The sequence below is a fragment of the Trifolium pratense genome, linkage group LG1 (assembly GCF_020283565.1).
Source record: "Trifolium pratense cultivar HEN17-A07 linkage group LG1, ARS_RC_1.1, whole genome shotgun sequence".
NCBI classification, from domain to species: domain Eukaryota; kingdom Viridiplantae; phylum Streptophyta; class Magnoliopsida; order Fabales; family Fabaceae; genus Trifolium; species Trifolium pratense.
The window spans coordinates 27,933,459-27,957,108 of record NC_060059.1 but is presented as its reverse complement, the minus strand read 5'-3'; the positions used below and the strand labels follow the sequence as shown (position 1 = coordinate 27,957,108).

General features: G+C 32.2%; 1 protein-coding gene across 2 annotated transcripts; it reads left to right on the top strand.

Moving 5' to 3' along the window:
* Window positions 1-396: 396 nt before the first annotated feature.
* LOC123924699 lies at window positions 397-23,290 on the top strand. 2 transcript variants are annotated; one of them, XM_045977658.1, is made up of 11 exons: window positions 397-862; window positions 953-1,053; window positions 2,868-5,678; window positions 7,430-7,678; window positions 7,764-8,486; window positions 8,853-9,659; window positions 9,997-10,665; window positions 10,760-11,602; window positions 18,268-19,083; window positions 22,155-22,209; window positions 22,687-23,290. In XM_045977658.1, the coding sequence occupies exons 3-11, from the start codon at window positions 2,877-2,879 to the stop codon at window positions 22,722-22,724; spliced, it is 7,002 nt and encodes a 2,333-aa protein (XP_045833614.1). In that variant the 5' UTR covers window positions 397-862; window positions 953-1,053; window positions 2,868-2,876; the 3' UTR covers window positions 22,725-23,290. The 2 variants fall into 2 exon arrangements, with proteins under 2 accessions (XP_045833614.1, XP_045833623.1); XM_045977667.1 differs by lacking the exons at window positions 22,155-22,209; window positions 22,687-23,290 and having other exon boundaries at window positions 10,760-11,561; window positions 18,268-18,497.
* Window positions 23,291-23,650: the final 360 nt, after the last annotated feature.

Sequence of the window (23,650 nt, the reverse complement as noted above, 5' to 3'; positions counted from 1 at the left end):
CTTACAAATTAAGGGGTATATTTGACAATATTCAAATTTCAAGAAATATTTGAGATATATTACAATTTCAAGAGGATCTTTGACATTTCAAACGTACAATTATCGAGTATCGTAGAATTGATTGACGAAGTAAATAACCCGATGTTTTCTCTTCGGGCCCCCCGTGTTTCTTTTATACCCCCAATATTCCAATTTTGCCCTTGTAAAAAATTCGGTTCGCAGAAACCGAATTTTTTCTAGTGCAAATTCAGAGTAAATTTCGGTTTTTAGAAACCGAAATTTGTTTTCAAGGCAAAAAAAAAACTTCGGTTTCTACGAACCGAAGTTTTTTCAAGGGCAAAATTGGAAACTCAGGGGGATAAAAGATTCACGGGGGGTGGGGAGAGAAAACATCGAATAACCCAGTATTGTTTAGGAGTACAATCATGGAGTATAGTAGAATTGGTACTTAACTTTTAAAAAGGTTCTACAGTAGTAAAATGCCTTATCATTATCTAAATCAAAGCCACCCAGTCCGACCAACAAACCAAAAGAGCTTTAATCACTTCAACAAAGTTTTAGCTCAATTATTATTCCTCAAAGTACTCATCCGAGCAAAGAAACCAAAACAGCTTCAAAACTATACAAAAGATATTTGCACTTCGTCTTTCAGATCTCAGTTTTCAACCTCTTCTTATTTTTGTTTTATTAATCTGTCTTTCAGTTTTTTGTTTTGTTATTTTTCCATTCATATAAAAAAAAAAGAAAAAAGAAAACTAGAAAAAGTGAAGTAAAATGATCTCATATATTTATTTTTCTGCATTTTTTTAATTGGCTCTGTTGATTTGAAAGGTTGGAGAGTTTGTTGAACAAGTAGTTGGAGGTATACATTAATTAATTTGTTCTCCTTCACTTCACTAATATTTTGCAAATTGTGATTGTACTATTTTGTTTTAATATTGTTGTTTTGCAGATCATCATTTAGTTAGTTTCTGCTTTTTGAAGTCGTCGTTGTAGAACGCACCGTCAATCAACAGTACTCATCAATAGCACCACTTGTTTTGTTGATTCAAGGTAAGAGAGATCCATGACTCTTCATTGTTTTGGTTTTGCCAATTTTTTACTATCTATTTAATTACTTTATTTTAACTTGATTAAAAGATGCACACACCAAAAAATAAAATAAAGAGTACTAGGGGTGTCAAAATAGATGGATTTGGATTAGATTGCTAATAGATGGATCAAAGTAATCCATTAATCCATTATCAATTCATTAAAATTTATTCAAAGAATCCAATCAAATCCATGCATTAGAGATAAAATCTAATTCAATCCATCCATTATGGTATTTTAAATGGATTATATCCATCCGATCCGTCTATAAATATATATGATTTTCAAAAATAAATTAAAACATATTTATTAATGGATTAAAAAAATCAGATTTTATAATTATCTTAAAAACAAAATTTTATTTATTTTATGTATGAATTGAATTTGTGTATATTAACCCAAAACAATTGTTTAACTAGACCCAAACAAAATTTATTTATATAATTTAATAAATAAATAGGTAAATAGTCATGGTGGAGACCAAAGGTCAACACGGTGGTCAACGCCGGTAATACTCATGCGTTGACCACCACCATTTTACTTTAATATATTTTTATTAAATTATACTATATTTTAAATATTTATATTAATTTAAATATTTTCTTTTTTTGGAAAAAAATTCTTATTTTTGAGATTTTTTTTCAGTTTTTTTTAAAAAAAAATAGTTTTTTTTGGTTTGTTTCCAACCTTTTTATACTTTTTGACAATAAATTATTTATGTTTTATTTTTATATAAATTTATTGTACTTTTTATTGGTAATGATCCATCTCTAAATATTATTAACAATTTTAACTTTTTATTTTTTTAAATTTTTTTATATTTTTGAATTGTTTGTTTGTTTTATTTTATTTTTTTAAAAAATAGTTATCCATTGGATTTAAAATTAATAATAATCAATGATCCATTTGATTTTAAAATTAGGGTGGATGGATTGGATCCATACATTTAATTAAAGATGTTTTCTCTTCCGACCCCCCGTGTTTCTTTTATACCCTTTGAATTTCCAATTTTGTCCTTGGAAAAAAATTCGGATTCTAGAAACCGAAATTTACTCTGAATTTGCACTAGAAAAAAATCGGTTTCTGCGAACTGAATTTTTCTGCAAGGGCAAAATTGGAATATTGGGGGTATAAATGAATCACGGGGTGTCGGAAGAGAAAACATTTTAATTAAATGGATGGATTTGATCCAATCCATTAACTAATTTTTTTACTTATGGATGGATTGGATGGATCCATTAGTGAATGGATTGGATGGATAATCGATAAATGCATATTTTTGACACCCCTAAGTACAATTTTATAATCAATAAATTAATATTTATTATATTTGAAAAGTATATTTTCAAAAAAAAAAAAAAAAAAGAGTTTGGATATTAGAAGGAAAAAAATCAAGTGATGTAGTTTTGCAAGAACCAAAACAAAAATTAGCACATTTTACATAGGCTAAATATAGTACTGTACTTTTCAAACTTGAAGGGATGAAAGTCAATTTTTTTTTTGATACATGTGAAAGTCAATTTTTTTACTGATACCAAAACCAAAATTCCATTTTTTTGTTTGTAAAATTCGCTTTTTATAAGAGTAAAAAATCTATATAATTTTTTATATAGTAATGAAATTCAATATGCACAAATCAACATGTACTATTGAAATTTATTTTTAGAACATATTACATTTATTTAGTTTTAATCAATGCTTACATTCTTTTTCATATTTGCAATTATTCATCAAAGATGTGTCAAGTTTCCTCTCTCTTTTACTTTTAATTTCAGATCAACTCAATGGAAATTCTAACTTCCATTGTTGGAAAAGTAGTAGATTATACTGTTGCGCCTATTGGACGTCAAGCAAGTTACTTGATATTCTACAAAGGCAATTTTAAGATGTTAGCGGATAATGTCAATGACCTCCAGGCTGCAAGAGAAAGAGTATTTCATTCGGTTGAAGAAGAAAGGCGAAATGGTAAAGAAATTGAAAGAGATGTGGTGAACTGGTTGGAGAAAGTGAACGAGGTAATTGAAACTGCAAATCAGCTTCAACAAGAACCTCGTCGTGCCAATGTCAGGTGCTCAACATGGGGGTTCCCCAATTTGATTTTGCGTCATCAACTAAGTAGGAAAGCAACAAAAATTGCACACGATGTTGTCCAAGTTCACGGAAAAGGGATGTTTGATCGATTTGGTTACCTTCCAAGCCTAGATGGAGTAGCATCCTCTTCCTCAACAAGAGGTAATGAAAAGTATGAGACAAGGGAGTCCCTTAAGGAGGATATTGTGAAGGCTCTATCAGACCTCAATTCACGCAACATTGGGGTCTATGGTTTGGGTGGGGTGGGTAAGACCACTCTGGTGGAAGATGTTGCTCTAATAGCAAAGCAACATAAGTTGTTCGATAAAGTGGTTATAGCACATGTATCCAAAAATCCAGACTTTAAAACCATTCAAGGAGAGATTGCAGATTTGTTGGGTTTGCGATTCGATGAGGAGACAATTTTTGGAAGAGCAAATCGCCTAAGACAAAGAATCAAGATGGAGAAAAGTATCCTTGTCATTCTAGATAATATATGGACCATGCTTGATTTGAAGGAAGTGGGAATCCCATTTGGTAATGAACATAATGGATGCAAATTATTGATGACAAGTAGAAATCAAGATGTGTTGGTGCAAATGGATGTTCCAAAGAATTTCACTTTCAAACTTGAACTTATGAGTGAAAACGAGACATGGAACTTGTTTCAATTTATGGCTGGGGATGTGGTTAAAGATAAAAATTTAAAAGATGTAGCATTTCAAGTTGCCCAAAAATGTGAAGGTTTGCCTCTTAGGGTAGTGACAGTGGCACGTGCAATGAGAAATAAGAGAGACATGCAATCTTGGAAAGAGGTATTGAGGAAATTACAATGTAATGATCATATAGAGATGGACGGGTTAACTTATTCTGCTTTGGAATTGAGTTACAACTCGTTGGAGAGTGATGAAATGAGGGATCTCTTCCTTCTTTTTGCATTAATCAAAGGTGAAAATGTAGAGTACTTTCTGAAAGTTGCAATGGGTTTGAATATATTAAAGTATGTTAATACCATGGATGAGGCAAGAAACAAACTTTACACAATAATCAGAGCTTTGGAGGAGACTTGTCTTTTGCTTGATGTTAAAACAGGTGGGAATATCCTAATGCATGATTTTGTTTGTGATTTTGCTACCTTCATAGCATGTAGGGACAAACATGTATTTCTAAGAAAACAGTCAAATGAAGAATTGCCAACCAATGCTTTTTTAAATAGGTGCATGCAGATTGTTCTACGACAGTGTCATATCCAGGAGCTTCCACGAACGATTGTTTGTCCAAACATTAAGTTGTTCTTTTTGTCTAGTAAGAACCGATCTTTAAAGATCCCCGATACTTTTTTTGAGGGGTTGGGCAGCCTTAGAGTGCTAAATTTAACATGTCTGAACTTGTCTTCATTACCCACCTCATTTCGGTTCCTACCCGACCTTAAAACCCTGTGTTTGGATTTCTGCATTTTGGAAAATATGGATGCAATAGAAGGTCTGCAAAATTTAGAAATTCTTCGCATTTGGAAATCATCTATGATCAAGTTCCCGAGAGAAATAGGGAGATTGACTCAATTGAGAATGCTTGATTTGAGCAATTCAGGAATTGAAGTACTCCCATCCAATATTTTATCAAGTTTGATTAAATTGGAGGAGTTGTACATGGGCAATACCTCTATTAATTGGGAAGATGTGAATTCAACCGTTCAAAATGGAAATGCTAGCATTGCTGAGCTTCATAAACTACCCAACTTGACTGCTCTAGAATTACAAATTCGAGAGACTTGGATGTTGCCAAGTGACATTCAATTGATGTTTGAGAAGCTGAATCTTTTTAAAATTGCTATTGGAGATGTATGGGAATGGGCAGACATTAAGGATGGAACCTTAAAAACATTGATGCTCAAACTTGGTACCAACATACATTTAGAGCACGGAATTAAAGCATTGATTAAAGATGTTGAGAATTTGTACTTGGATGATGTTGATGGAATTCATAATGTGCTATATCAACTAAATGGGAAAGGATTTCCATTGCTGAAACATCTTCGCGTCCAAAATAATGCAAACATGAAGCACATTGTTGACTCGAAAGAGAGGAATCAAATCCATGTGTCCTTTCCCATCTTGGAAACACTAGTACTTCACAATCTTAAAAACTTGGAGCATATATGTCATGGTCCACTTTCAATTACTTCTTTTGGATGTCTTAGTGTTATCAAAGTCAAAAATTGTGTCCAATTAAAATATCTTTTCTCCTATACAATGGTTAAAGGACTTTCCCACCTTTCAGAAATTGAAGTCTGCGACTGCAATTATATGAAGGAGATAGTGATCGAAGACATCAATTCAAGTGCAAATAATGATACAGCTAATGAAAAAATTGATTTTCTTCTATTGCGTTCTTTGACTTTAGAACATTTGGAGACAATTGATGATTTCTTCTCTTATTCTTCGACGGTTTCCAGAAGTAAGCAAAATTATCATGGTTTAGAGCCTGATGTTTCTGCTCCTTTTTTCAATGCTCAGGTATGTTATTTTTTTAAGCTTCTTTAGCTACAAATGATATGAATTCAATTGTGATGTGTAAACAGATTAATTAATGGATAAATTGGCATGTTTAGTAAAAAAAAACAATTGAGTATAAAAAGAGTAAATGAAAAATTGTTTACTTTGATATTGTCATTTCTAAGAATTGTCATTTCTGCAAATCATATTTGGTTTGGTGAATTGAGGACAATTTCAAAAGATTCTCTTATGATCTGTCCCAACTTTGTTGCCTTGGTTACACGGTTTCTCGATGTTACTCATTTTGATGTATTTTTCATTGTGTTTCTTCATGATTTTGAAATTCTTAATATAACTTTGAGTAGTGAGTGGGATAAAGGTAGTAAAGAAGTTGAGTTCAATTTTATAACAACACTAATTATTAATATTTTCTATTGAAAAAACTATAATATTTTATTTATTTTTCTATATAATAGTTGAGATAATAAGGTGTTAGATATTAGGCAAGTGTACCTTTTATCGCAAGTAATAAGAGTTTATCGATCATCAGGGATTGTTTACTTCAAACCAAGGCAATTATGAACATTACTTAACACAAATGTAAACATGAGCACAAATTGAATAGAAAGATTTTTTGAAATTCAAGTAGTAAAAGTTAGATTGGATCTTGGAAAAGTCTTTGAACATGAAAATCAACGGTAATCCACCTTAATGTAATGAGAATTCCTCAAATGTTATGATTGTATTAACTATGGTGATGAACACCAATGTCTTGGTTGGTTCATCCTCACCATCATTCATAGATTCCCAATATCTTGGTAGAAGCTATGATTGATGGAGGCAATTAAGCTTATTAATCCTTTAATCACACTAATTCATTCCAGATCTCTAAAGAATCAACTAATGCTCAATATATTTAGGTCCAATTTCAATCAATATTCTCATAACAATTGAAATCCAAAATCAATTCAAACTTTGATCAAGAGAAACTAACCTTAGAGGTTTAGTTCTCCATTAAAGTAGAGATTACACACAGAAATTCATAGTTCTATTCCTAATCTAGATCCAACCTTAAAATGTTTAGTTCTCCATGACAATTGGAGACAACTCCATCAAGATCATAGTTGGAGATGCATCCATGGCGAGAATTGGTTAGGAATTTGATCAATCTTCTCTCAAAGATCAAGGAAATCTAGCTCCAATCTTCAAAGGTCGTCAAAATATCAGTTCTTCTCCAAAAATCCGAACCTGATTCCAAAAATGAGCTTTCCTTATATAAGATCTCGTTCCTGCGCCACGCGCCAGATCCACTGCGCCACGCGCAGGCTAGAGCTACGCTATGCACCATAAGAACAAGAACAGCTGTGCCGCGCGCAGAACTCCGCCCCAAATGGCCAACAATTCTCAAAATATCACTGCGCACAGGAGCCTCTCCGCTACGCGCAGTATGAAACTTCAAAGTTCAAATTTTCCCTCCTGTTTGTTGCAATCCAAGCAAACTCCTTTACTATGTAATTTCCTCTTATTTTATGGCTAAAAAACATCAAAAAGACCCTAAATGTGACTTGAAATGGCTAAGATAACATGTAATGACACAAAGTCATCAAAAGTGATTCTTTATAAATAACTAGAAGATTCAGATGAATCATATTGCTTATTTCACCATCTCTCAACTTCTCTCTCTGGTTTTGTAATTCAACATTAATAAAATATATACAACTATTTGAACCCTTTTTTCCTCATTGTGATTAAGTCAATTTGTTTTTACTTAGGTTGCATTTCCTAATTTGGATACCCTCAAATTAAGCTCACTCCTGAATTTGAATAAAATTTGGGATGACAATTATCATTCAATGTACAACTTGACAAGCTTGATTGTGGATAATTGTGGCGGGTTGAAATACTTATTCTCATCTACTGTGGTTGGAAGTTTTAAGAACCTCAAACACCTTGAAATAAGTAATTGTGCTATGATGGAGGAGATTATAACTAAAGAAGAGGGAAACAGTGCATCAGAAGAGGTATGGTGATTCTACCATTAATTAATTTAAACTTCCATTTAAAAACTTATTTATAAATGATATTGCATTATTTATGAAATCATAGGTTCAGTTTTGCAAATTAGAGAAAATCATATTGAAGGACATGGAGAACTTGAAGACAATATGGCACCGGCAATTTGAAACTTCGAAGATGTTGCAAGTGAAGAATTGTAATAAAATTGTGGTGGTTTTTCCCTCTTCAATGCAAAAAAGATATAATAAGCTAGAGATGTTGGAGGTTACAAATTGTGCTTTAGTGGAAGCAATATTTGAACTGAGCTTCAAAGAAAGTACCAGTGTAGAAGATACAACCCATTTGAAAGAAGTTACTATAGATGGATTGCCGAAGCTAAAAAAGATATGGAGTGGGAATCCTGAAGAAATTCTTAGTTTCCAAAATCTAATAAATGTAAAACTAAAATTTTGTGCAAGCTTGGAGTATCTATTACCACTTTCCGTAGCCACTCGTTGCTCACATCTCAAGGAACTTCATATAATAGACTGTGGAAACATGAAGGAAATTGTTGCAGAGGAGAAAGAATCTAGTGTGAATGTAGCTCCCATATTTGAGTTAAATCAACTGAGTACTTTATTGCTTTGGTATTTAGGTAAACTCAAGGGTTTCTATGCTAAAAAGCATACCGTATCATGTCCATCTTTGAATGACATTGATGTCGTTCATTGTCCAAAGTTGAATTTGTACAGACCTCTATCTACAAGAAGCTCCAATCGTCAAGATGACAACCTCTTTGTTATAACGCAAGAACCACCTTTCATTGTCGAAGAGGTATGCATATCATGTAAATTTACATATAATAATTTGCATTAATACAACTTGTGAGTAGAAATTTGTGTTACTTCCTTCTGTCGAAAGAGATGGAGAGGAGAGTGAAGGAGAGGATCCAACCACGATGAATTGAGAGAATAATATTTGCAACCATAATTTATATATTAAAATAGTTTACTTAATAGTCGGATATATACATTTGATATTTGATAATATATCTATATATGTATGTATGAGAGTCGATACAAAATTGAAAAAAGTACAGAGGTAATTACGAGAAAAGTATAAAATACAAATCAAATCTGGTCAGTAGTAATTATTTTCGAGTCAATATTAAATGTTTAATTGTTGTTTAATGTGTTTTAGGTGATTCCAAATTTGGAAAAGTTGAGAATAGATTGTAAGGAAGCTAACATGATATTGCAAGCCCAAAACTCAAGTGGCCTATTCACAAAGATGGCATCTCTTCGTTTGTCTTCTTATAAGAATGAAGATATTCAATTTCCTTACCGGTTTCTACAAAATGTGCGCAGTCTTGAGTATTTATGTGTTGAACATAGTTGCTTTAAGAAGATATTCCAAAATGTGAGGAAGGATTTCATTGGTTGCACAAAAATTAAACGGTTGTCATTGGTTGCATTACCTAACCTTGAACATATATGTGAGGAAGGATTTCAAACTGACTCAGTTCTTGAGTTCCTTGATTTCTTATGGGTTTATAGTTGTTCTAGTCTGATAAATTTGCTGCCTTCCTCAGTCACCTTTACTCATTTGGTATATTTAGGGATAAAAGATTGCAATGGGCTAACAAAATTAATTACATCTCTTACCGCACAAAGTTTGAACAAGCTCGTAACACTAAAGATAGAAGACTGTGCTTCACTTGAAGAAATAATTATTGCAGAGGAAAACATTCACATTACATTTATTAGTTTACAAATATTGATGTTGGAATGTTTGCCTAGCCTCAATCAGTTTTGCTCCAGTAAGTGCTTCTTCAAATTTCCATTGTTGGAAGTAGTAATTGTGAGAGAATGTCCCCGCATGAAGGTTTTTTCTGAAGGATACACAAGTACACCAAATCTTCAAAAAGTTAAAACTGCAGAAAATGATGAAGAATGGTTTTGGAAGGGAAACCTAAATGATACAATAACCAGCATGTTTGAAGATAAGGTATGCACTTTTGTTTTTTATTTGGATACATGATATTTAAGTGTGTCGACCTAAAAAAAAAAAGAGTTAAAAGGTAAACTTCTACCATAATTAATTAGTCAAAAGGTGGATTTTGTCAACAAAAAATTTGGTATTTTATTTAAAATGGTGAAGGTACACATTTAAGAGACAATAACTTGAAACTTTGTTAAATTCATGGCACTAACATAAAATTTAAAATAAATGTAAGAGACCAACAAGCTAGCAATTTAGTAAAAAATAAATATACACGGTTTAAAAGATAATAATTGTAATTTGTCTCTTAATATACAGTTGATATATTGATTTCATGGATCAGGTTGCATTTCGTAAATTCAAATATTTGGCCTTATCTGACTACCCTGAGATGAAGGATTTGTGGTATAGTGAAATTGAACAAAATGTATTTTGCAATTTGAAACATCTAGTGGTGCACAGATGTGATTTTTTATCACATGTACTTTTTCCATCAAATGTGATGCAAGTGCTATATGGATTGGAAGAACTAGAAGTGAGAGATTGTGATTCATTAGAAGCAGTGTTTGATGTGAAAGGTATGAAGTCTAAAGACACATTGGTGAAACAAAGGACTCAATTGAAAAAATTGACTTTGTCTAGTTTACCAAAATTGAAGCAAATATGGAATGAGGATCCTCATGAAATTATAAACTTTGGAAACTTATGCATGGTGAAAGTTTCTAAGTGTCAAAGTTTGTTATATATATTTCCATTGTCACTATGTGAAGATCTTGTACATCTTGAAAAGCTTGTGATAGACTCTTTCGGAGTTGAGGAAATTGTTGCAATGGGAGAAGGATCAATGGAACATAGCTTTACTTTTCCTCAATTGAATAAATTGCGACTAATTAGTTTGAAAAATCTTACGAGCTTCTACCGTGGAAAGCATTCTCTAGATTTGCCTTCATTAAAGGAACTTGAAGTATCTCGTTGTGCCTTCAACCATTTGGAATTGTTTTCTATTGAAAAGGTAAATTTTACCTTAACTTGTTTTTCTTTATCTGCCTTTGTCATAAATGATAATAACTGGTAGTTATTTTATTTTTGGATGTTTAATTTTTCAGTTGAGTCGCAACTTGGAGGAATTGACAATAAATCGTACAGATTTGTTGGAAGTGTTGAATCAAGAACATATCTTTGAAAAAGTCCAAACTCTATATTTGCGATACTTGGATGAAACTCCTACAACTTTTTTGAATAAATATTCTCACACAATATTTCCTAATCTTGATACATTATGTGTGCGTCAAAGTTATATTGGAACATTATTCTCCGCTACTAGTTATCCCAGAATGCAAATTTCAAAGCAAATAAAAACTTTGATGCTTTCTGAATTGGAAATGCTCAAGCACATCTGGCAAGAAGACTTTCCATTGGACTATCTTTTGTTACAAGATCTTCGTGAATTATATGTACGGAATTGTCCACGTTTGATAAGCTTGGCACCATCGTCAACATCTTTCACAAATTTAACTACTTTGGTAGTGGACAGTTGCAAGAAGCTGAATTATTTGATGACATCTTCAACAGCTAAAAGCTTAATTCAACTCAAAATATTGAAAATAATGAATTGTAAGAAGATGTCGGATGTTGTGAATATTGATGATGAAAAAGCGGATGTTGTGAATATTGATGATGAAAAAGCAGATCAGGAAGACATCATATTTGAAAACTTGGAAGTCATGGAATTAACTTCTTTGTCAAGTTTGAGAAGCTTCTGCAATGGGAATCAAACATTCATATTCCCATCTTTGCAATCTCTCACTGTTCAAGAATGCCCTAAAATGGAGATCTTCTCATCAGGAGTCACGGTAGCACCATATTTGACAGAAATTGAAGTGGTAGAAGGAACTATGCGATGGAAAGGTGACATTAACACAACTATTCAACATTTATTCTTAGAAAAGGTACACATTATCATTGTTAATTATGAAAATCATTTGCTTATTATTATTATTTGTTTATCATTGAAATTAACTGTAGAATAATTTTTCGTAGTGTAGTCAATAAGTCGGAAAAGGATTGTCTCCAGTGTGTTTTTCACTGGAGAGGGAGCAGTCATCATCCTTACCTTTAAAACTGCATATCTAATATTTTTTAATTTTTTATTTTTCAATCTGAGGGCTACAAATTCACTGCATGGTAATGTCAAGGGAGAGAATCCACTCCCAGTCAATAAGAGAGTCTGTAAATTTACAAGTTCGTAAAATCAAAATTTAAATACCTAAAAACATCCTAATATTTATATTCGTGAATTAGTTTTTGGTTTTTTCAACTTAATTTTCCCTATGTATGAAAGTTAAGCACTATTACTTAGAGTTTGATTGATTTATTTTTGAGTTTATGCAAAACAACATATACAAATAAATAAGTTTTTATGTATTATTTATAAGTTTGTCAAGGTAGTCTATGAAAAAACAACTTATTAAGATACAAATTTCGCTAGTTAGAACTTATGAAGTAACATAAAAATTTATTTATTTTCATAAGCATAATCATAAGTTAATAATCCAAATGGACCCTTAGTAATGGAGAAAGAAACTCTTACCATATATATATATTGAATAATTCAATTAAAAAAAAATTTGTTTACAAAATTCAATTTAAATTTTTAAAAACCCGGACGTGTGAAAATCAAACTATACGTTTTTTCTCCTTACTAGGGTATTTCACCTTAGAGTTTAGTCTTTTTTGCTTTTTTCTTTTTCTTTTCCAATGTACCAAAAAACTATATGTTAAGACCTTATCCTTTTGCAGTTTTGCAGTATTAGTCACAAGAAAATTAATGTCTTCATACATGATTTTTTTATTCCATATATGCTTGCAATTATTAAGTTTTTTGAAATTATAAAAGAGAATTATCTAATGAAACATATATACTCTGACTTAGTAATCATTAGTATTTGAGATAGTAGGTAGTGTTAATTTAGAACACAGAATGCTGGATAGTGTAGTTTAACTTAGAGCAAATGTTTCACATCATGGGACAATAGACAACACATTTGTAAACAATTTATTGTAGAAGGAAATATATAGTGTGGTGAAATCTTCAATATCATTGATATGAATTCTCAAAGGCTTGAATACATCGTACGTGTGAGAGGTATACTACATTCTAAAATTTTCAAAACATTTCTTAATACATATGTGGTATTGATTTATTCTATTCACTACTAAAGTATTAGATTTTTTTTGAGTTGGTTTACTTAACAAATAATCTAGAGTTGGTTTTGGGAGGAAGTGGATAGATTGGATTTGTGCGTGTTTTTGCCGGTTGCTAGACGTTATGGCAACGACTTAGAAGGGTGAATAAGTTGAGGTTCAACTATGAACATTTAAAAAAATGCGTTACGACGCGAAAGCACCTCTAGATCGAAACGTCTATCGCGAAAAGAGAGACAATGCGTGTAAATTGAAAAACTCGATAAGATAAGCTAAAGTTCACAATTGATTGTTTTGAGATGAAATTAATCAATTGAGTAATCAATGGTTTTAATCGATGCAAGCAAGTTAACGATAAACGAGTTTTTAACTAAGTGTAAAGGAGAAAACTAGGTTGCGAGTTTCGTCGACTAGTTGGTTATGCCATTTGGATTAACCAATGCTCCTTCAACCTTCCAGGCCCTCATGAATGAAGTTTTAAGACCTTATTTAAGAAAATTCAGCTTGGTATTTTTTGATGACATCTTAATTTACAGTAAGAGTCCTAATGACCACCAACAACATTTAAGGGAAATACTTTAAACCTTGAAGACTCATCCGTTATATGCAAATCAGAAAAAATGTTCTTTTGCTCAATTGGAGATAGAATACTTGGGGCATATTATTTTTGGAAATGGAGTTGCTGCAGACCCGAGAAAGATAGAAGATATGATGAAATGGCCAAATCCCAAAGATGTGAGAGGACTAAGAGGATTTTTGGGATTGACTGGTTATTACAAGAAGTTTGTTAAAAATTATGGGAAAATAGCATGGCCTCTGACTCAATTATTGAAGAAAGACAGTTTTGTATGGGGGAAGAGGCTCAACAAGCCTTTAATCAACTCAAGGCAGCTATGACAAGTATACCAGTTTTAGCCATGCCTAATTTTGATAAGAGAGTTTATGTTAGAAACAGATGCATCTGGAAAGGGTATTGGAGCAGTTTTAATGCAAGAAGGGATACTTATTGCTTACACGAGTCAGAATTTGTCTGATAGAGCTCAGAAAAAGTCTGTTTATGAGAGAGAGTTGATGGCCATAGTGACCTAGGAAGCACCGACACTCCTTAGATTAGGCGTGTCCGTGTCGGACACGTGTCGGTGTCCGACACTTATGATTACATTAAATTATGTCATTTTTCCAAATTTTTATCGGTGTCGACGTATCAGTGTCCGTGTCTGTGTCTGTGCTTCATTGATAGTGACTGCCATAAAGAGGTGGAGACCATATTTACTAGGGAGGCACTTCAAAGTGCATACTGACCAGAAAAGTTTGAAGTTCTTAACTGAACAAAGAACAATGGGAGAAGAGCAACATAAATGGATTTCAAAATTATGGGGATTGATTTTGAGATTAAATATAAGCCTGGAAAGGAAAACAATGTGGCATATGCCCTCTCAAGGCAGATGCAATACAATACTCTAACAACAGTACAATGTGAAGCTTGGGAGGGGCTAGAAGATGAAGTGCAGAATGATGCAAAGTTGCATGGAATTGTGAAGGGATTGATTGTTGATCCTTTCAGCCATCATGGGTTCAAATTGAAGGGAGGAAGGTTGTACCATGAGGGCAGAATAGTGATTCCAAAGAATTCAGCGAGAATTGATTGGATCTTGCATGAATTTCATGACATTGCATCCGGGGGACACTCAGGATACTTGAGGACTTATAAAAAGATAGCTAGGGTTGTGTATTGGGAAGTTATGAGAAAGAGAATTCAGAATTATATGCAAGCTTGTGAAACTTGTCAGAGAAACAAATATCAAACCCTACTCAGATATGGACCGATATATCTATGGATAGAGCAACATAAATGGATTTCAAAATTATGGGGATTGATTTTGAGATTAAATATAAGCCTGGAAAGGAAAACAATGTGGCATATGCCCTCTCAAGGCAGATGCAATACAATACTCTAACAACAGTACAATGTGAAGCTTGGGAGGGGCTAGAAGATGAAGTGCAGAATGATGCAAAGTTGCATGGAATTGTGAAGGGATTGATTGTTGATCCTTTCAGCCATCATGGGTTCAAATTGAAGGGAGGAAGGTTGTACCATGAGGGCAGAATAGTGATTCCAAAGAATTCAGCGAGAATTGATTGGATCTTGCATGAATTTCATGACATTGCATCCGGGGGACACTCAGGATACTTGAGGACTTATAAAAAGATAGCTAGGGCTGTGTATTGGGAAGTTATGAGAAAGAGAATTCAGAATTATATGCAAGCTTGTGAAACTTGTCAGAGAAACAAATATCAAACCCTACTCAGATATGGACCGATATATCTATGGATTTCATTGGAGGTTTGCCCAAGGTCAAGGGTATTGACACTGTGATGGTGGTGGTGGATAGGCTGACAAAGTATGCACATTTCATACCAGTCAGCCATCCTTATACAGCCAAAGAGATTGCTGAATTATTTATCAAGGAAGTGGTACGGTTACATGGGTTCCGTAGCTTAATAGTATCAGATAGAGATAAGGTTTTCCTAAGTCATTTTTGGACTGAAATTTTCAAACAGGCAGCACTAAGTTGAAATACAGTAGTGCTTATCACCCACAAAGTGATGGGCAAACTGAGGTTGTGAACAAGTGCTTAGAGACATATCTAAGATGTCTGACTGGTAGGAAACCAAAGCAGTGGCCACAATGGCTAGCCTGGGCCGAATAAGTTAACCGCTGAAAGAAATGTGATCTTGCAGGAAATGCATTACAGGACACCATGAGGAATCAAGCTAATAAACACAAAAGAGAGGTAGAGTACAATGCGGGGGATATGGTTTATCTCAAAATAGCACCATACAAGTTGAAGAAGTTGGCTAAGAGGGTCAATCAAAATCTTAGTCCCAGATACTATGGCCCTTATAAGTTGAAGTTACCATATGATGCAAGGGTTCAGCCAGTTTTTCACAGTTAAAGAAAGCCATCACTCCTAATGTTGAGCCACAACCTTTGCCTGATTGTATGAGTGAAGACCGGAACCTTGAACCAACCCTAGAGGATGCTTTTGAAAATTCTTAGGAATCAGTGGATAAAATGAGAGCAGAGTTTCATGGATTCCTCCTTGATGTCAACGAGAGTTTTGAAGGAGGGGGGGTAAATTGATAGTTATGATAATTCCACTATCTCCATTACTAACTAATTTGTTGTGAAAACACATGGGTGGGGCCAGCTGGCTGAGAAGAGAGAGAATACAGATCTGAGCATTATATACAGAAAGAATGTTATCAATTTGGTGAATTATTCCCTAGGAGAGTCCATGCCTCTCGACGACCTTGCTATCAATTTCATAACTATTTCCCTTTTCTTATAGCTATTTTGTACTTAAAGTTAGATCCCATATGAACTCTGACCTTTTTAGTATTAATAATACAGTTGCTATTTCCCCTGTTTTATTGCTATTTCTCATTTAGATATCAAATTGGTCCTATCACAAGGTAATGATGCACTGGCTCAACCCACTTGGGTTGGTGCATTGGTATTGGCTTGGGACCTGAGAGTGTGCTCCTCTTGAGGTCTGAGGTTCGATTATCTCTGGTGCCAATTTGGGTGGGCTAATTTAGCTTCTTCAAAAAAAAAAAAAATGATGCACTGGCTCAAAATAGTCTCAGACTTTCAGAAATTGAGTCATGAACCGGTTCAAATGTTCTATGCACCGGTGCACAGATTCTGGGAATCATGATATGATTCATACCTTGTATATATATGCACCTGTTCAAAATGTCTGAAATAGAGAATTTTCTTAAGTTTCAAAGCAATTTGAAAAACTTTATAGACCATATTTTGCCTTAATCATACCAATATAATTTTGACACTATTTTTGACATTATTCAAAACAAGCGAGAATACATGTGCACTTACACTGGTAACTTGTCAGTTCATGTTAAAGGAAGTCCTACCAAAGAAAAATCAACATTCAAAGAGGGCTAAGCAACGTGATCCGTTAGCACATTTTCTTTTCTTATTCGTGGCGGAGGGATTTAGCTGGGTAATGAGGAATGCCATAGAGTTGAATATGTTTAAGGGCTTTTCAAGGTGGGACATGAGGGGTTATTACATATTTATCATGTTCAATATGTAAACGACATGTTATGTATAGGTGTGCGGTTTCAGCAAACAATATTTGGACCATCAAGACGATTCTAAGAGGGTTCGAAATGGCATTGGAGTTGAAGGTGAATTTTGGGAAAAGTTGTTTGGTGCGGGGTTAATGTTCAATTGGAATTTATAAATATGGCTTGAACATTTCTCAATTGCTCCCAAGGTTCGGCCCCTTTTAAGTATCTCGGAATTCTGGTAGGTGCTAATTTGAGAAGTTTGACTACTTGGGAACCGATGCTGAAGAATCTTCGAAAGGATTGGGGAAATAAATATATAAGCCTAGGTGGGAGGATTGTCCTCCTAAATGGTATTAAATTCCATTCCTATTTTTGTTCCTATCCTTTATTTTAAATTTGTGAGATTTAGATAAATAGAAGATAATAACAATAGCTCTGAATATTATTGATAATGACAGAAAATATAGTATGTTACAAAAGACTTGTTAGTGATCTCTATTTACAGGGATACACGAACTTAATCTTACATCCATAACAAATCAAAATAATAAATAACATACAATATGATCATAAAAGATACTAGATTAATATAAAATATATTTTATAAGATTCAAAGTTTCTAACACTTTCTAAGTTATGTTTTGATTAAAGTGTAAAGGAAGGTTGTTTGGATCCAACGGAAATTTTTATGGCGTGGTGTTAGGGTGGGAGGGATAACAAGAGAAGAAGAATGGTGGATTAGGAGTAAGGGAGGTGCGGGTGGTTAACCATGAACAGTTTGGTTCGGTTATTTGAACCGTTGTTACAGTTCAGTTCGGTTCTTTGACCGAATTGAACCATGAACAGTCTTACTCCCTAGGGTCCTTTTTATAAGAAACAAAAGTGGAATTGTTTTTTTTGTCATTTGTATAAGAAATTTTGATCAATTTTAAAATGTTTTAAATGTTTAGTTTCACTTATGTCCTTATTTATTACGAGAGAGAATATTAAAAATAAGTAAGATAATTGAAGTAAGAGTAATTATATAAGTGTATACATGAAATAAATTTAAACTTATTACTTCTAGCTTTATGATTAAAATAGTTTCTACATCTAAAAAAAGCTAGGTCAAACAGTACCGTAAGTCTATTGGCTTTTGGCGAAATAGTGATGGAGATCATTATCGCAAAGGGAGAAATTTTTGTGGAAAGTGTTTGTGGCAAAATATGGTAGTTCAATCTTATAATTAACAAAGGATTACAATTTAGACTTTCAACAATCTTTGTTTTCTATTGAAAAGGTAAATTTTAGCCTAACATGTTTAATTTTTCAGTTGAGCCACAACCGGGATTATTTGAAGATAAATGGCACAGATGTGTTGGAAATATTGAATCAAGAAAATATCTTTCCAAATGTTCGAATTCTTGATTTGCAATACTTCGATGAAACTCCTACTACTTTTCTGAATGAATATTGTCATACAATGTTTCCTAATCTTGCAACATTTGTTGTGCATAATAGTTCTTTTGAGACATTGTTCCCAAGCACTACCGGTTATCTAAGTATGCAAATTTCAATGCAAATAAAAGCTTTAACTCTTCGTGAATTGGAAAGTCTCAAGCACATATGGCAAGAAGACTTTCCATTGGAGCATCCTCTGTTAAAAGATCTTCATGAATTATATGTGTTTAATTGTCCGAGTTTAATAAGCTTGGTACCATCGTCGACATCTTTCACAAATTTAACCTGTTTGATGGTGTTCGATTGCAAAGAGCTGGTATATTTGATAACATCTTCAACAGCTAAAAGCTTAATTCTACTCAGAACATTAAAAATAAGCAATTGTGAGAAGATGTCGGATGTTGTGAAGATTGATGATGAAAAAGCAGATCAGGAAGACATCATATTTCAAAACTTGGAAGCCATGGAATTCCTTTCTTTGTCAAGTTTGGGAAGCTTCTGCAATGGGAATCAAACTTTCATATTCCCATCTTTGCTATGGCTCACTGTTAAAGAATGCCCTCAAATGGAAATCTTCTCATCAGGAGTCACAGTAGCACCATGTCTAAGAGGAATTAAAGTGGCAGAAGAAACTCTTCGATGGAAAGATGACATTAACACAACTATTCAGCATTTTTTCCAAGAAAAGGTACACAATATTATCGTTAATTATGAAAATTATTTGCTTATAATTATTATTACCAAGGCTCACAAATTAATTTAGAGACAATGACTTTGAAATTAACTATAGAATAAGTTTTCATAGTGTAGTCAATTAGAGTCTGCTAATTTACAAGTTCATGAATTACTTTTTGGTATTTTCTACTTTCCCTATGTAAACAAATAAGCACTATTACTTGGAGTCTGATTGGATATTGATTTATTTTTGAACGTTATACACATCATTTTTTTATATAAAAATAAGATTTTATTTTTAGTCAAAAAAAAAATAAAAATTATTTGCATAGTTTATAAAAGTAAAAAAAAAAAAAAACTTATGAAAATATTATTTTTATCAATGAGAACTTGTGAACTGGAGTAACATAAAACTTATTTGCATAAACTATGTTTCATAAGTTCAAAAATAAGTTAATTCATACGAGCCCAATAGATAGAGAATTGCATAAGTTGCCGATGGTTTTATTCCATGAATTTATTCCCTTCATCGTAAGAGTAGGCAGTTGAAAACCCATCTCTGAATAAACATATATATATATTGAATAATTTAATAGAAAATCAATGTCTTCATACATGGTTTTTTATTCCATTTATGGCTGCTTTAGCTCGTTTTCTATTTAAAAGAGAATTATCTAATGAAACATTTTATGACTTAGTAGTAGTTAGTATTTGAGAAGAAATTTAGGCACGTGTATAGAGAAATTATTAAAAAAATAGGCACGCGTATTTATATATATGAGAAGAAATATAGGTTATCGTAAAAATTATAAAAAAAATAAGCAGTATATTAATATATAAGTAGAAATATATATAGATTCCGTAGAAATTATAAAAAAAAGTAGGAACACATATTTATATGAGTAGAAATATAGGTCCGCATAGAAATTACAAAAAGTAGACACATATTTATATATGAGTAGAAAATAGGTCTGCCTAGAAATTATAAAAAATTAGACACGCATATTAATTAATATATTAGTAGAAATATAGTAAAAACTTGTACCAAAAAAAAAAGAAATATAGTAAAAACAACTATTAATTAAAGCTAATTATAAATTTTTAAAATACAATATTTGACATGAGTTAAAATATGTAGACTATAATTCATTGGGTTGACAGCATTTTATATTTACCTAGAATGAGATAAGATTACTTGTGATAATATGCTTGAAAACTCGTATTACTATATGGGTAGAACTCTAGGCACTTGTATTAATATATGAAAAGAAATACAGGTCCTCGTAGAAATTATAAAATAATAGGCACGCGTAATAAAATATGAGTTCACGTAGAAATTATAAAAAAAAATAGGCACGTTTATTAATATATATATATATATATATATATATATATATATATATATATATATATATATATATATATATATATATATATATATATATATATATGAGTAGAAATATTGGTCCGTGTAAATATTATAAAAAAGTAGTCACGCGTATTAAAATATGAGTAGAAATATAGGTTCCCGTAGAAATTAATAACTCCTTCCCTAAATATATATGAGTGAAATTAATTATTTTAATATTTATTAACTTAAAATGTTTTGATCAAAGGAAACAAAAAACGATTAATAAATTTTTGTTTATAATTACGAAAGATTAATATATTTAAGTTCCAAAATTATGAAAATTTATATTTAATTCATCCCCCTTTAAAAAAAAAATAAACTTTTGTAAGAGAGATTTCTATAATGTACTAAATATGATTGCTGGAAAAAAAAAATATATTTCAAACGATACACATGAGTTGATTTAAAAGTTGTGACGAAAAATATTTGAAGGACCGAAATTTGTTGAAATTTTTCATATGGACTAAAAAAATAAGAGAAAAGAAATATAGTTAACATGGCTAATTATATAGTAAAGAGTTTGATTATAGTGAATATGGTAAAGCAAAGGAAATTGCAAGCAAGTAAACATGGCTAATTATATAGTAAAGAGTTTAATTATAGTGAGGTAAAGCAAATGAAATTGCAAGCAAAACATGGTATAGCAAATGAAATTGCAACACATGGCTAATTATTGTGAAAGCAAGGGCAAAATTGGTATTTCCATAATATATTGCTTTAATAGATTTACATATTTCATATAATAGTGCTAGTTTAGAATGTAGAATGTTGGAGAGTGTAGTTGAATTTAAAGCAAATATTTCACATCATGGAATAATAAACAACACATTATTAATCAATTTATTGTGGGAGGAGATATATATATATATATAGTGTGGTGAAGTCTTCAAAATCATTGAAATGAATTATGAAAGGCTTGAATACAATTACATAAGTTAACCAATTTATAAGTGCGAGTAGATACTACATTCTATAATTTTCTTGACATTTCTTAATATTGATTTATTCTATTAATCATTAATGTATTTTAGAAAATTCTAAATATGTACATCATCGTTACTTAACAAGGGGTCCGGTTAAGGTGCATAAGCCCAAGCTTATGCACCATGCATAATTGCTATGCGCGCCCCCCATATTGCTACGCGCGCCCCCCAACTGCTACGCGCCCCCCCTATTTTCTAGCCCCCAATTTCTGGGCTTATGCACCATGCATAAACATCCCCTTATGCATATTAACTTTTGCCCTTAACAAGTATTCTAGATTTGGTTATAGGAGGAAGTGGATAGACTGGATTCGTGCATGCGTGTTTGTCGGTAAAATGTGCATCATATTTCAATAATAATGGAGAAAGAATTGCCTACATATAACACTCTTTTTTTTTTACATAGATGAAATGACAAAGTCATTAAAACTTACACATAAAAAGTGGAGTGACTAGTGTTCAAACTCATGGCATCCGACCTAACAACTTTTTATTTTTTAGAAAACCAGCTGTATGAAAATCAAATTATAATAAGAAAACCAATGTTGTCATACATAATTTTTTTTACTCCATTTATAGATGCAATTATTTTAAGTTTTTTGAAATTAAATATTGAATTATGAATTACTTTGGGTAATCATTACCAAATAGTTAGGACTCATATATTTGTTAATTAATTTATGTTAACAGAAAGCCCAACGTTCTAATGCGCTGAATGAGACCATCATATCCTCACATTTGCAAGGTACGCAAAATGAAATTGTTCTCTTTTATACGGAGTACATTGTTTTATAGGCTTTTTCTAACATGAACAAGTGGTTCATGTGGTGTACCATACACAAGTCTTGAATAACATTATAACGAATACGAATTTTACAAAATCGATCGTTGGATTGAAAGACTATATCACATAGATCATCCATAGAAATTTTTAGAAAAATTAAAAATCATTTGATATGTTATTAAGATCTATCAAAATTAACGGTTTATGAGTTTTATTAAATACCGTTAATTTTGACGGGTCTCAATAACATATCAAATCATTTTCAATTTTTCTAAAAGTTTTCGTGGATGATCTATATGATATAATTTTTCAATCCAACAATCGATTTTGTAAAATTCGTATTCGTTATAACATTATCCGAAACTTGTTCAGGTTAGACTTACATTGTTTTATGCTTCTTTTTTGTTGATGTTAATTGATTGTTAAATGTGCGAGCAGGTCACATCATGCGGTCAGACTCAGACTCTGAGGAGTGACCAAAATGCCATAGTAGCAAAACAATGATATAGTTTTCCTTAATTAGTTTATGTCGTCATTGTTTTTCTTGTTTGGTTGTGTTATTTTGGTTTTAAGGGTCGACACTGAGATTATAAGACTTTGGTGTTAGATTCTATTATGCTTGATTTATTTTCATTTCAACAATTTGTTAGTGATTTCTTTTAGATTGTTGTCATTGTTGTGCACTCTTTTTTTCTTTACTAGGTTTTATCTCACTGGATTTTACTAGTAAGGTTTGTAATGAGGCAAAAACAATTCATATTATTTATTTCGAGTTTTGGTCTAATCCTCTAAAATTTGTATCTTCTTCTCTTTTTGTATTAGTTAATAAAATTTAGGTTAACTTACACTTTTGGCACTCTAAGTTTCACAAACTTGCGATTTTGACTTTCTAATTTTCAAAATAACAGTTTTGGCCCCCTATTTTATCCCTTTTGCAAAATATCAATTTTGACCAAGTCGCTGCTGACGTGGCGAGTCACTTAAGTGACTCAGCTGCCACGTCATGCCACCTAATAAATAACAATAAAAAATAAATAGAAAAGGAATAGAAGGAAGTGATGTGATTCACACCCTCAAAAATACACTTGCACACAAAAGAACATCCAAGTCACTCTTTCCAACCAATATAGCTTGAATGGTTTACAAAGTTCATATCTTTATAGGCAGAAACAACAGGATGTTGATAAATGAGAAGATCTAACAAACCCAGAAAAGATTTCCAACAATCACAAACACATAATTTTACAAAAAGAAAATAAACAAAACAAGAGGATAAGAATCAGCACTGAGACTAACAAACCGATGCCAATGAAGACGAATCAAAATGGAAGCAGCATATGAAGGGTAAATGAAACAAGAGAAGACCCTTTTTTTTACACATAATCAGATTTTCCTATAACAT

Bases quoted from the DNA above. Each gene is read 5' to 3' on its own strand.
- LOC123924699 (XM_045977658.1), top strand. From the start codon at position 2,877: ATGGAAATTCTAACTTCCATTGTTGGAAAAGTAGTAGATTATACTGTT. The intron at 7,679-7,763 runs GTATGGTGATTC...ATGAAATCATAG, and splicing joins GAAACAGTGCATCAGAAGAG to GTTCAGTTTTGCAAATTAGA. The intron at 10,666-10,759 runs GTAAATTTTACC...TTAATTTTTCAG, and splicing joins AATTGTTTTCTATTGAAAAG to TTGAGTCGCAACTTGGAGGA.